The 14966-nt window shown below is 37.9% G+C and overlaps 1 protein-coding gene across 3 annotated transcripts in view; it reads left to right on the top strand.

Moving 5' to 3' along the window:
• Positions 1 to 14966, top strand: part of LOC106468415 (ras-related protein Rab-27A-like) — a 47161-nt gene that overhangs the window by 7597 nt on the left and 24598 nt on the right. For 2 of the 3 annotated variants that reach the window (XM_022396753.1, XM_022396752.1), the window contains exon 1: positions 7246 to 7329. The exons of the other annotated variant lie outside the window; for it this stretch is intronic. In XM_022396753.1, coding sequence (XP_022252461.1) covers positions 7296 to 7329 — 34 coding nt within the window. In that variant the 5' untranslated portion in view covers positions 7246 to 7295. Of the gene's footprint in view, positions 1 to 7245; positions 7330 to 14966 lie in introns of those variants that run through there. 3 annotated transcript variants of the gene reach the window in all.

Below are 14966 nucleotides of genomic sequence, written 5' to 3'. Positions count from 1 at the left end.
AGAATCCGTTGAACAGATTTCGGGCTCATCCAACCAACTTTGGCCACTTCTGCAGTCGTTAATCTGGGATCCATTTCGATGCTCCTCTTGGCAGCCCTTTTTGTCCTCTCCAATGAACCTGGATGACCCGGACACTGCTCAGTTGTTTCCTTGCCATGTTTCCTGAACTACACGATGATTCTGTTGACTGTCGAAAGCGGGATTCCCAAATTCTGCAAAATTTGCCACTGACGTATTCCACCATCTGCTTGACCAACTATCCTTCCTCTAACAAAATCTGACAATTCGAGAGAACCTTGTGTTCTAGGCATGTTGTAGCACAATATAATTAGTGTGCGGACTATTTTCATTTAAATAGTGCTCTGTGAACACAAATTAGTTAGCATAAATGAGTTAAATGACGAAAACTTAGGTGTCTATCTACTTTTGACCACTCAGTGTATATAAGCACCTCATTCAGATAATGTAATCACTTTTTCTCAACAAAGCATTCATCACAAGTTTCTATAAAGAGGAGTGTTGTGATTATTAACAGTTTACATTGTGACTTTGACCATGGTTGGCATTACTATAGTTATATCTTCATTTATATTTATAGATTACTTTAACAAAAAAAAGGTATTGATGAGTATAAATTTCTGAGTTAATGTTTCTACTATGGAGGCCAACCAGGCCTCTTCTCTTTTACCTCTGCTATATGGTGTTTGTCAATGGCCATGGAAGGGTTTCACTCTCAGTCAAAACTGTCCATGATATGATACATTGTGAGATGGAGACATATATGCAGACTGAGGGTGTCTCTCCAGGGAGTTCTGAGGCAGCTTTTGCTAATGACCTGGGACCAGCTAGGGAGAATTTAGACTCTCTTTTACTAAGTCAGCCTCAACAGAGAATCATCTTGATCAGCCACCTCCAGCCCCTTTTCATCAGTTGGTTATTTGGGTGTTGGGGGTTTTGGAAGTCTCTCGTATTGCATTTGACTCTACTCCTTCCTTGTTGGCAGAAAGAATGGCCAGTGACTACGTGGTTTTCTTCCTCATCCTGATATTGCTATTCATGCTGGGAGATTTGCCACTCAGTTATGTGATGGAATAGCTATAGCTTGTCCCACCAGTTTATCGGAATAGCATGCTTTGGCTTATCACTGCCAGGAGGAGGTATATTTACATTTTCGACAGACGGACCCCCTTTTAGACCTGTGGGGGTCTAGATTGGAACCTGTGATAACTTTAAACAGATCATAATTTCTTGGATTCATCATACTCTCACAACTGTCCCAAGGTATTCATCTTCGATCATACTTTTGTCAGAAGCCTATCAACATTCCCTTCAGTAAGTTGAGGACGAGTTGGGGATTTTGCTCATGTGTATCTCAGACAGATTGTCTTCTTCAGTTCTTTCTCTGGTTTCCTGGCTGGTTTGTTGTTGGGATTTATTGGGTAGAGATGCTTTGTTAGAAAATTTTCCTTTATTGTCTTTTGCCCTCAGGGAGTTATGGGAAGCTCCTTTTCTCTGTCCCATGTTGTTTAAAAAAACTGGAGTTCCAGTGACTTTAGAATCACAAATTGATTCAGCTCATTTATTTACATTTTTCTTTATCATCGTTGACTTCTAGCCTTTCTGGTGCTAATTTGGGAGTGTTGGCTCATAGTGTTTCCTGACTCCCTATTTTGGTTCCCAGATCTATTGTTTTTCGTAATAGAATCCATCCGTATTCTCTAGGATCTTTGACTCAGGCGGACCATCGACAACGGCATCTGTGACTAGTCTGTGGGCAGCGTAGTAGTGAAAGCATGATTACATAACTTTCTGGACATCTGAAATCGAAATACAAATACCTTATGATTTTCCAATAACATAGAAGAATAATTTTACATATCTAGTAATTTTTTTCTTTTTGAAAATTGAGGTAGGGGGTCAAGTGACCCCCCTTGCCACTTCATGCTGGTGCCCATGTTTGTAGTTCTTTTACCAGAGATCTACGGGTAGTCCATGTTCTGGCTTCAGGGTTGGTCATTCAATTTACATCACTTCCACCATTATCTACTCAACCTGTTGCCTTTTCACTATAACAGTTCCATGGCGTGTTGAGCTTCATTCCCAGGCCATAAGAAAGTTGGTAGTCAAAAGGGCAGTAGAAAGGGTCAATCCTGTTCTTCTAGGACTTTATTCCCATTTATTCAGAAGACAGGAGTTTTGTATCCAATCATCAATCTGTCTCGACTTAACCAATTTTTAGATTCTCCTCACTTTACAATGCAATATTTTCTCAACCTATGATGGCACTTTGCACCAGGGCTCTGGATGACCAAGTTCGATGTTGCCGATGCTTATCTCCATATTCCCATAGTGTAATCTTCCCGGAGGTTTCGCAGATTTGTGCACAAGGGTCAGGTGCTGCAGTTCAGGGCTCTACCTTTCGGTATTGCATCAGCACCTTATATCTAATGCAGATTTATTCAAGCTTTTTCTCATTTTCTGCATTCCTTGGGCCTGTGCACACATTATTATTTGGATGACTGGCTCCTTCTGGCACCATCCTGTCAATTAGCAGAACAACACTCTCAGATTCTCCTTTCAGAAGCTAAAAAAGCAGGCTTCCTTATCAGACTGGAGAAATCTATTCTGTCACCAACACGATATCTTATATATCTGAGTGTGTCTTTCAATACTCAAGTTGTACTCAACCAACCCCTATCAGGTTTCTAGCCATGGAAAACCCATCAGGCTTTTATTCATGTCTTCTTCTCCTACTGTGTGGATGGTTCTCTCTCTCTTTTGGAGATGTAGGCAATCCTCAAACCTCTCATTCCTTTGGAACAAGCACATATGAGGTCCCTTCAGCGGTCACTGTGTGATCAATGGATCATGCATTTCAATCCTTTGGTTCATCCTGTCTCATTACTCAGGAGCAACATCATCAATTACGAATGGTGGTTGGATCAGAACAACGCTACTGTTGGGGTACCCATTCCACCACCTCGTCCCGAGATCCATCTATTCATACATGCATCTCTTCAGCAATGGGGAGCTTATCTTCAAGGTCAGGAGTTCCAAGGTATTTGGACAAAAGACGAGTCTACCCTCCATTTCAACATTCTCAAACTCCTTGCAGTACACCGGACAATGGTTCAAGGTCTGTCTCTCTTGAAGGGAAAAATTGTCATGATGCATTCCGACAATTTCACGGTGGTATCTCAAATTTCTTATCAATGAGGCACACATTCTCGAGACCTTTGTTTTCTTACCTTGGATCTTCTCTACTAGGCTCATTACCATTATATCAGTCTTTTAGCATGTTATGTTCCAGGAGGTATGAATTTAATTACAGATCACTTGTCTCGACCCAACCAGGTTCTTCTCTACTGGCCTTATTACCATTATATCAGTCTTTTAGCATGTTATGTTCCAGGAGGTATGAATTTAATTGCAGATCACTTGTCTCGACCCAACCAGGTTCTTCTGACAGAATGGATGCTACATCATGAGGTTTTTCAGTAGATTTGCTCTCAGTTTAGGTCTCTAATGATTGATGCCATTGCAACTCATTGGAATTCTCAACTGCAGTTGTTTTGGTCTCCGATACATCATCCTCAAGAGTTAGCAGTAAATGCATTCAGTCAAGACTGGACAGGTTTACGTCTGTATGCCTTTCCCCCAATTTGGCTATTGCCCGATGTTCTGACTATCATTCGCTCCACTCCCTGTCAAGTTCTCTTGGTTGCACCATATTGGCCAGCTCAAATATGATTTCCACTTCTTTGGTATCTGCAGGTATGTCCACCTCTTCCACATTGGCAGTTTCTGTTGAGACGACCTCGATCAGACATTCTCTACCCAGATGTTTGGAACTCAATCTTCATGCTCGTAAGTTATGCAGTATTTTGCCCAACATAAGGGTTTAACTTCTAAGGTTTCTCTGTGTTTAATTAAGTCTCTCCATAGGCCAAACATAGCCGTTTATCAACGGAAATGGAATACTTATCGTCAGTGGTGTATTAAAAGTATCTACCATACCCCATTTTATGACTTGGGTATTTGAGAGGGTTCTTGCATCGTCTACAGTGGCTTTATATAAGGCATCCTTATCCAATATTTTTCACTATTCCAAATATCAGAAGGTTTTTGAATCATCAGTACTATCAGTTCTACTCTAATCTTTTCGTATTCTTCAACTCAAATGACCTTTTCAATTATTAGATTAGGATTTTACAGTTGTTTTACATGCATTGTCTCATCCTCACTTTGAGCCCTTAGCTTCGTATTCTTTGTTTCACCTTTCTCTTAAATTCTATTATTTTGTTGTTGTTGGCTTGTGGACATCATTGGTCAGAGTTGTTTGCAGTCCATGTGCATCAGACTCTCTATCATTCCACATTTATCCTGGTTTAACCCCATTAGGTCTTTTCTTCCCAAGACTCTGGGAAGGGTTAAAGATCCTTCTCATCAATCCATTTGCCAGCCATTTCTTACCTTTATGACCACTCCTGATCATTTGTTATGTCCTATTAGGACCCTTAAGTTTTATGTGGCTTGTACTGACTAGTTTCGAGGTAGTAGGAATCGATTGTTCATTCATTGGAATCCTTCTATTTCCAATTATTTATCTCCCATTACCCTAACTAGGTGGCTTCATAAAATGATTCACATGGCCTATAATGGATTATCATTACAGGAGAGGAATGTTTTGTGCGTCACATCTCACCACATTCGTCGTATCTCTATGTTATTAGCCACGCAGTTGAATTGCCCTCAGGAAGACATTGTGAACTATTCCTAATACTTTCCTATCTCATTACTTACATGATCCAGCAGTTTCCTCTTCTGAGGGTTATCAACTACTCCCTGTAGCTATTTTAACCAGAGGTGAGTATTTTCCTCACTCATATACTCTTTTATTTCCAGAATCCCTTTATTTTTCACTGGATCCCTTTCTGTGGGGAGTGTTGCCTTGGCAGGTATGCTTTCTTTTTCAGTTTTGCACTAGTAAGCACTTTAACTATAACTACTACAGGGTGCAACAGGCTCTGTCAAAATGGAAGGTTCCATAAGACCATCTGGACACTTACCAGAAGGTATTACCTTATTATTATGGACCGCCACTTTGATATAGGAACTGAGTTCTAGGTGAAGGGCATACCTGAGTTGGATGAAGTGCAGTTCCCCCACTCTTGTACCATCTTAATCTTGGTACACTCCTCTTCTATACAGATGCTTTCTATATGGTTTATGCCTGCACTGGTCCCTCCACTTTCTCAATGTGGGAGTATAACTATAATGTCAGCAGAGGTATGTATGTTATGTAAGTTAACATTTTCCTAAACTGAAAATGTAATTCCAATAATACTTACCTCTGCTGACACTTTCCTGCCCTACCTCTTCACTAAAAGCCAAATTATATCTCAAAAAAGAGATTACATTATCTGAATGAGGTGCTTATATACATATATAAAGTACCTAGATAGATGACACATTGAAGTTGGTGGAGAATTTTGCAAATTAGAATTTCCCAAGGGCATTTGAGTGGGTTATAAAATACTGGAGCAAACGTTTTCAATGCTTGGATGGGGATAGAGTAAAAACCCTGGAGATTGAGAAACAGTTATAGTGTCAGCAGAGGTAAGTAATATAGGAAATACATTTTCCATTTAGGAAAATGATAACTTTCTTAAAAGAGTATTGATGTCATGAAATTCAAAAACTTCTCAAAACAGTATTTGCTTCCTCTGATACCCCTGAAATCATAGTAACCTATCATAATGTGAAACTGATACAATTTTATGCATGCCTGGACATTGTATTTCAATGTGTTGTTATTTTTAGGCAATACATTAACCACTCACTGTTCACATCTCCAGTTCCTAGACCTGTCCACTCTAACAAAACAGCTGGCAGGTGGATGATACCATGCCAGTAGCTTGTTTTATTGGAACTGGCATACTTGAAGTAAGTAAGCACTGCCAATAAGGTGTAAAGATACCCTTCCAATGTCAATATTAATCTCTCATGTAGGACCTTATGCCATTCAGTCCTGCTTATATCCAGTAACTAGGCATATCTGTGTTGTTTTCACCCTGTAATAACATTTTCTATCAAAGTGTCCTCTTTCTGCTTGATGATCTCTTAGCTTACCCACTATATGTGGCAATATCTGGTACATCTGATGCCTGAACATCTACTAAAACAAAACTAATTGTAACATGGGCAATAATTCTGTACTTGTACTTACAAATCAACTGATAGTAACTCTCACATAATTAAATCTAAATACTAGAGCCATACCAACAGGTAGCGACAAGGTAATGAGCCTATAAACGAACACATGGTAGCACTGTAAGTTGGAAAAAAGAAAACACAAACTAGCTCTGTACTTGAAACTAAACACAATAACTTGTACTAAATCCTCATAATTGGTAACTCTGCAGTATATTTGAACTAAACACATGGCACATTGTACTTATCCTATAACTTAGCAGTTGGTAAAAGTGTAATTAAACCTATATCTAGTCATGTGGTAAATTAATACTTATTAATTAATAAAACTAAAAAATTCACAACAACTTGTAGACCATTGCAAAGTTTTTATTAAATTAATGATGATGTACATACCAGAGGTGTTTAGCATACAGACAACTATTAATTCATGTTTTTTGTGTTAGTGGTATTACACCCTTTCTTCACACCTTGAACCTTGGAGCACAGAGTCTGTCTTAAGATTGCATTCAGTGTTGTGCTGGTATTCAAAAGACATCTGCTCAGTGCACCATCTAGAATTAGCAGAACTAATGATTTTCTGATCTTTTGCTATTCATATGTAACTTTTCTGAATTTGTGTAGGTGACATTGTTATTAAAGAAGGTAACCCAAGGATTGTGTGGCCTTATCATAATCAGTCTAGTAAGTTGCATATTCTTTACATATTGCACTGTATCTGGTATTATTACAATTCATGTATAAACGTACTTAACTGATCTTATTTCATTACTGTTAATTAGGTAGGCTCAGAGTATCTTCCAAGATAGAGGTCTGCTTGAATGTATTTATTTAATTTTTCACAGTAAATTGATCTACATCTGTTCATTTTCTCTGCTAGTTATTTTCTCAATGGGTGAATAAAATTTGATGGTAATAAGCAAGAATAGCCATCAACTATCTACCCAAAATAACACCTTTCAGTATCAGAAAATGTACATGTACATATATTTCTTTCTGAAAAGGTCGTGATAAAATTTGATTGTGTCTATACCTACACATCTTGTAGCAGTGCAGATAAGATTCTGGTGTATACAGTACTAATGACTATTCTACCTCCATCAAAAGAAAAATTTGGTAAGTTTATTTACTTAAAAAAGTAAATTTTTATTGCAGTATGTCATTAGGATAAGCATTGGTCTTTGAGGTTTTCATTGCATATAATTTGTCAGATAACTCTACATATTTGTACTTGTGTATATAATAAGTACAAGAAACAAATATGGTGGTCAGAAATGCTACTCATCTTTCCACAAAGCTGATATGTATTACCTTATGCCTCTATTGAAAACATTTTTACCCATACACCATGCCTTAACTGAAACTCCCACTTCTACATGTATTAACATGTACTGTGCCAGTCTATGTTGCTGTTATAATTAGACTGTATCTTTCATGTGCTGTGGAGTCCATGAACATCTTGTATATTAAGAAAGGCTTGTCTTTTCCTTGGCACTGCTTATGATTTTGATGTGTTTTTCATTATGAATTAGAGAATTTTTGCTCTTTTTTCTCTTAAACTTTTACTGATCATTCAGAGATGTCTTTATTTTCTTGTAAGAAAATTTAAACATTTCACTTAGAACTTCTGAGATGAATTATTTTCTTTCATTTATTTAATTTTTTGTTTTAATCAAATTGAGAGATGTGAAATATGTTTCAGAATTTGTGATATGGTTTAAAGGAATATTCCCCAACATTCTTCATGCAGTCTTTAAGTTTCAAAAAATAAATTACAGTTTTTGTCATTATGTCAGTGACTATATCCTATATACCATGGAAATGTTAGACATATTTCAAAAAATCTAAGTGGTTTTGTTGATTGGTTCACCCAAGAATTTGTGCATCCACATTTCTGATACCTCCCAAGGTCCTAACACTCCACAAGGGTCATCTTCTACTGTTTCAAAGGTGACTGGAAGCACTCTGATGGTCAGTGATATTAATGCCATTGTGTGATTAAGTGTTTGGTTCCATTTTGATCTTTGATCCAAATTCCAAACCTCCTGCCCCTGTGGTTTCAGCTGAGTTTATCTTGTCTTTTGATTATTTTGTCCAACTGTCCCTACCACATCACCTGTTTTTGCTTTAGGTTCTTTCTTTCCCAATGAGAAACAGGTCACTTACATCATCCATTGCTGCTTTGATTACTCAGGTATTTGACGTTATCTTTCTCCAGTACTTTTTTTTACTGAATCTTGGGTTACCTTGCTGTTGAGCCACCTTGTACATTTGACTATCTTCTCTTTTTCCTTTCCACTGATATTCTTGTTCATCTTGCTGATACAAGTTTGTCTCAACTTTGTACTAAACCCCAGCTGCTTTGTCCTCATAAACCTTGAGAATCTTATTTTGTTGCATATGGTCATGGTTCTTCTTTCATTGAGCTTCAGTCCCTTGAGTTTCTTCTCCCAACCTGGGTATCTCTTTGTTCACCTTTTTTTTTTTCTTTCTAACCTTCAATCTGCTTGTCTTCATTTTGCTCAGATTTCACTATCTGTCCATGCTTCATCTTTTGAAGGCTGTACATTGTGACTTGACAGATTCACTGGAAACAGTCGTAACTCCCTATTCTCCATCTTGGCTTTTATTTCTTTTCAGTGTCCCATTTTACTTGGTTTCTTTGTTTCTCTAATTTACTTGTGTGGGATGCCTTACTATTTGAAGATGGTCTCTCTCAGTCTTATTTCAGGGACTTCCATGTGGCATCCTTCTTTTGTGATGAGGTTTTTGGGGGAGTTCCTTATATTCTAAGCTTAAGCATCTTGTTAGTAGTTATCTCTGTTCACTGTGGTTTCCTGCTTTGTTCAGTCTAGGAGATTCCAACAGGTTTCTTGTCTTTAGGATCATCTGTGGTTACCCACTCTCCTGCTCCTTGTTCTTTACTACCTTCTGATGCTCCAACTCTCAGAGGATTGGTTGTCATGAGTTGAAGAGGTGACTTGATTCTGGAGCCAACCCTCAGCTCTAGTTCTTTGGGAGCTTGACTCTCCTAATTTGTGCATCTGTGGACTCCCATTGCATAAGACATTTGGGTCACATAGGTGCTTTCTCACAGGCTTTCCACACTCAACCATCTCTTTTTTTCCCCCATTTCCTTAGTTCCTTTGCATCTTTGGCACCTAGAGAAGGTTTTATCTTCTCTCCAGGTTATGGATGCTGTAAAACAGGCCCTTGACTTCACTCTGGGGTTTTATTCCTATTTGTTTTGTTTTTTTATTCCTATGAAGATGGAAGATTAGCAACTTATCATATAACTATCGTCCTTGAACCCATTTCTTCTCAGTTCCCAGTGAATGTTTTTTTTTCACTCTGTTATGGGTTTTTTCTCCTGGGCTATAAGTGATGAAGGTAGATGTTTCAAATGAGTTTCTTTACTTTCTGATTGACTTTCCACATGTTGTTTCCTCTGATTCATCCATAACAGTTGGAAATTTCAGTTCTGGGCTTTTTCCTTTGGGTTGGCTGTGGCCATGTATGTTTTTGGTTGAGTTCTTATGGCATTTGCACAGAGGATACAGTCATGAAGTCTAAATTTCTACTACTGTATGAATGACTGGCTCCTCATCTCATCCAAATAAGCATCCTCAGCGGTGACCTCCTTTCATCTTCAGGATTGTCTTGTTTGAGTTAGCTAGTCAAGCTCTCCAAGTGCACCTTGAGCCTCCCCCACCCACCCAGTATCTGATTCATTTGGGAGTCTTTTTACCTCATTTGCAGAGCAGACTCTGCCTTCTCCTTTTCATCTTCAAGACATTGAATTTCTGGTTACTAAAGATGTATGCCTCTATATCTCCCTCTGTGAGAGGCTGGGTCTTATTTTGGGTACTCTGACTTTTCTCAAATCACATGTTTCTTTTGAATGTGTCTATGTACATCCTCTTCAGTGGACTCTTGCTAATCACTGGGAGCTGTCCAGAAATCTGCACTATTTTCTTGTGTCTCTCCCTCCTCTTCACTTCTATGTGTTGTGGTGATTCAGTTGGTCCCGCACATCCCTGGGCATCCATTTTCCCCCATCTTGCTCAGACTTGCACCTATCTGGATGGGACAAATTTTGCTGGACACCTGGGGCCTGATTTCTAGCAAAGCAGTCTCACCATATTAACATTCTCAAATCACTTGTCATAATCTTATGTCTCATCTGCCTGGTCATTTTGCATGATCTGTTGAGAAAAAATCCACTGTTGTTTTTTACATCAATTGACAAGAAGGTACTTGCTCTTAGGACTTCTGTTCTTAGACTCTGGACTTTCTCCTTTGAACCCATAACTAACAAATTCAGTTGCCAGCCTGTAATATCCCCAAAGCTTTGACCTTGGTAATGGATTAGCTGTTTTACCCTGACCAGATTCTTCCCAAGGAGTATTCTTCACATTCTTTGATGTTTCAATGAATTTATTCGTAACTTGGGAGTACTCTCATCATTGTCATCGTGACTCTCCTCACTGCACAGTTTTCACTTTCCAGGTCACCAGTCCAGGCCATTACACCTCTGCCTCTGGTTGTTCTTAGATAGGATTGATACAATCCCTTTCTATCTGTTTATCAGTGACCTTCCATCTCTTCTCTGGCCATTCTTCTTTTCTTTCTCCAGTTCATAAACTTCTGCAGAACCTTTCCCACCAGCTGTCCTCCCTATCAAATTCCTCTTTAGGACTGGAACATCTGTTCAGTGTTCCCCCTGTTCAAACCTTTGGCCACATGTTTCCTGTAGCATCTTTGCCTAATGATGTATTTTCTCCTACTTGCTTGTGAGAGATGTTACTCTGACACTTTGCTTTGGAGGTTTCCTGCATTCTTTATCAGAGGAATTTGTTGATTTTATTTCCAGACCATTCCTTTTTCCCCAAGACTTGGGCTGTCCTAGAGAGTGATTAGATATTTTCTCCAATCACCCTCCCTTTCCATTCTTCTCTGTACCATCACTCTGACCTTATCATTTTTGAGGCAGTCTACATCATCTTTTTCTGCTGTGGGATTCTTCTCTTTGTCATAACTTATCTCTTTCCACTTTGACTGTTTGGGCCAAAAACTCATCTGGTTAGTGTTTCCTTTTGTGGGTGATGATACTTTCCATCTTTTATTATGTCATTTCACATCTTTTGCTTCTAGCTGTTGACATCACCTGAATGAGATCTTACAAGTGGGGAATTGGAGGACCTCAGAAATGTTTGTGTCACATTACTTACATTGCATTACAGTCTAAAATGCTTCTGAGTTGTTCATTATCCTTTTTTTTTTTAAAGCTTCCATAACTACCTTGCACTTTCTTTACATATATAATCTGGATATAATAAAGCTTTGGCCAGTGTTACCTCACAGGATATACTTCTCTCTCCCAATATCCACTTTGAGTAGGGGATAATCAACAGCCCATCTGCCTTTTCTCAGTGCTGGCTGATGAGATGGTGTTTTCTGCAAGACAATCTTAGCAGTGTATGTATATTTTATCTTCCAGGCTGTACTTCAGGAACAAAAACGACAAAAAAAGAAAAATCCAGCTGTGACCCTGCCTTCATACCTGGGTAGCACTTGCTACCCCTATTCACAGCAACCTATTGTACAGACTTATCAGTGTTTAACCTTATATAGAAGTGACGTGATGATTCCTGTGGTCGAGACACCTCTCCAGCTTTCTCCCTTATTTATATTCCTCCCTTCCATCTTATTCTTGAAGTGTAAAGGAAAAACCCTTGCTTCCCCAGTCCCAAGCAACTGAGGAGGTGGATGTGGGAAGATTCTCTTCATGTTGGTGTAATCTCACTGGTATGAAACTGAATGGATACACTCCTTTATCAGAAATAGGGCTGTAGTGTTTACATGAAAGTGAAGTACACATATCACCTGGTTATACTACTTGGATGGGTCACATTTTCATTAGGATGATTTCTCTATGCACATGCTTATTTGTCGAATATGGCTTGACTTATTATTTCCGAGATACAATACACATACATGCTTTCCTGACCACTGAGATATGCAGAGCAGTTCAGAAGTCTTTACATTCCAGCCACCTATTCAATACTTTAACACATGCAGGAAGCTCTTTTGATTGCACCTTTTTCTCTACCACTTCTCTTGGATGAAGTACATTTGTCATATAAGATGAATACAGTCTCCCTCTAAATGATACCCCACTAATTCCCCTCTCCCAATAGGTGACATGCTCCATGATTTTTCTCTTTCTGATGCTATGTTATCAGAAAGGAGCTCATATTTTCATTTCTTTATGTACAATCCCTCCACCATTTTAACAATGTGGAATTCTAGCTCTCAATTCTATAGAGAGGAAAATTCCTGAATTCAGCATTTTTCTTACCTGAAGATGTATTTCAATTAGATACTCATCTCTGCACAGAACATCCCACCTGCCCTACCCACTTTACAGTGTGTTTCTTTTGCCTCATCAAAAATGAGTCTTTGTTTATGCACAAGGTGCTTATGGGTTATATAGAGCATGAAGGATGTGGTTTTCCTTTTGGTGGAGGACTATAGTCTATTGCTGTTTGCATCATAGACTGGTTCAGTAAATGTTAGTACATATGGGGTGGAAGTTTCAATCAAGGCTTGGCTTATGCACAAATATTTTTCAGCAGTAGTGCAAAGTGACAGCTATCAGTTCTGTGGAGAGGTGAGTATCTATCTGAAATTCATTTTCAGATAAGGAAAATGTTAGCTCATAAAAGTGAATTGTGCAAAGAAGCAATAGATTAAATTTCTAGGTAAACCATTTAAGAAAAGTAACGTGAGCATGAAGTGTTGATGGTGTTTGAGAATCCTAAATTTAGTTGTGGGTATGGCTATATGGTAATCCAGCTTATCCTTCTTCTGAGATCGAATCCTGTACCTCTTGAGTGCCAAGTGAGCACTACCAACTGGGCTAAAGAGTTAGCCACTAGTACTCTGGTATGACATTATTTAATAATTCCGTCTATCATATATTCTTTCTCTTTCACATAAAAGGTCTGTTCTCTCAGGTTTAATCTCAAAGTCTTGTGATAACTACTAACTGGACCCTAATATTTGTATAGTGTTTCAACTTTTTTTTCTTTAGTGATCAAACCTGGTACCTCTCACATCCCAAATGACTGCACTACACTTATGTCTGAAAGTAATTTCCATCATTGATTCTGATTTTCAACAGATAAAATGAGACATTTCCAAGGTTCTGTTGAAGGTTATGAGTACTTCAGGTTTGAAAAACCAGTGTGGTTATTTCATTTCAAATATTTGTATAAGCTGGTTCAAAAATATCTTTATTTTTATATACTTTCATTTTATAAATTCATTAATCATATTGCATAAATATTGATGTTTAAATATGACGTAAATATAACTTTAATTTGACGGTATTTTACATCATTTTTGTTTTTCAAAAGAAAAAAAGATAAATAAAAGCAAGTAAATTTTAAAATTATAGCTTTGACTCGTGTATATCTGCATATACTTGTTTTTGACACCAGAACCAATCTAAAGCTTAGACACCACTTACAGAAGCACTTTTCTAGGAGATTCCAACTCATTCGTTTTAAGTTGTAGCCATTTGTTTTTATAAGAAAAGAAAACAGAAAATAATTTTATTCACAGGCTTTTAGTACTAAACATAAATGGTTGTATTTAAGTTGAAGCAAATGTACCATCTCAACATACTGAATTCTGAAGCCACTTGTAGTCTAGCAACCAATCTTGGTTGTGGCTGCAATATGCAACTTGTCTGCAAAAAAATGTTCAGTGGTCCCCTGGTTTAGATACGCCACCTGGGGATAAGCACCAGGGTTGATTTTATTGACAGAAGTGAGGTAGTTTTTTGTAAGGAGTTGAAGTTGTTACTTGGTATGTTAATGTCTGAGTGTGTCAGTGTGATATAATGAAACATACATTTATACAGTATATGTATGATTATAATTGGAAGATAATGACTTTACGTTGTTCTTTTGTACTAGAAAGTCATAACATAACATAATGTTTTGGAACAACATGGGACATATTGGTCCATCTCGGCTGTTCCATCTTCTAAACAAATATAAAATAATTAAAAAATATATATATTTTAAAGCCAGCCCTTATCATTCATATACTTATCAAGCTTTTTCTTAAACTCACTTAAATTTACTGCCTCTACAACATCTAAAGGCAACCCATTTCAAAGGCCAACCACCCTGTTAGAAAAATGAAACTGTCTTAGCTGAAGATGACTCCTACCTTGCCAAGATTTATATTTGTGTCCCCTAGCACTACTATTCTCACTGTTAAATATGAAAAAAGATGATGCATAACACAACAATTCTCTTTATAATCTTAACCATCTCAATCAGATCCCCCTCCCAACTCTTCTTTTTTCAAGAGAAAACAATTTGAGAGATTTCAGCCTCTCGTAGTATGACAACCCATCTATCCCAGGCACCATTCTAGCAACCATTCTCTGTACCCTTTCCAACAGTTCAATGTCTTTCCTAAGGTAAGGAGCTCAAGACTGAACACAATATTCCAAATGTGATCTGTACAATGAAATTATAACCTCTTTAGACTTGTATTCAATATTTCTGTAGATATAACCTAAAAGCCTATTTGCCCTACTACTAGCAACAGCACACTGCTTGAATGACTTTATAGACTGATCAACTACTACAACAAGATCCCTTTCCTTCATAACACTATTAAAGTTATTCCATCCAAATTATACTTATAATTCAAATTATGATACCCCATAT

This window comes from Limulus polyphemus, unplaced genomic scaffold (assembly GCF_000517525.1).
Source record: "Limulus polyphemus unplaced genomic scaffold, Limulus_polyphemus-2.1.2 Scaffold2999, whole genome shotgun sequence".
NCBI lineage: Eukaryota > Metazoa > Arthropoda > Merostomata > Xiphosura > Limulidae > Limulus > Limulus polyphemus.
Note: the sequence above shows the minus strand (reverse complement) of the source record. Positions and strands in the feature narration are given on the sequence as shown.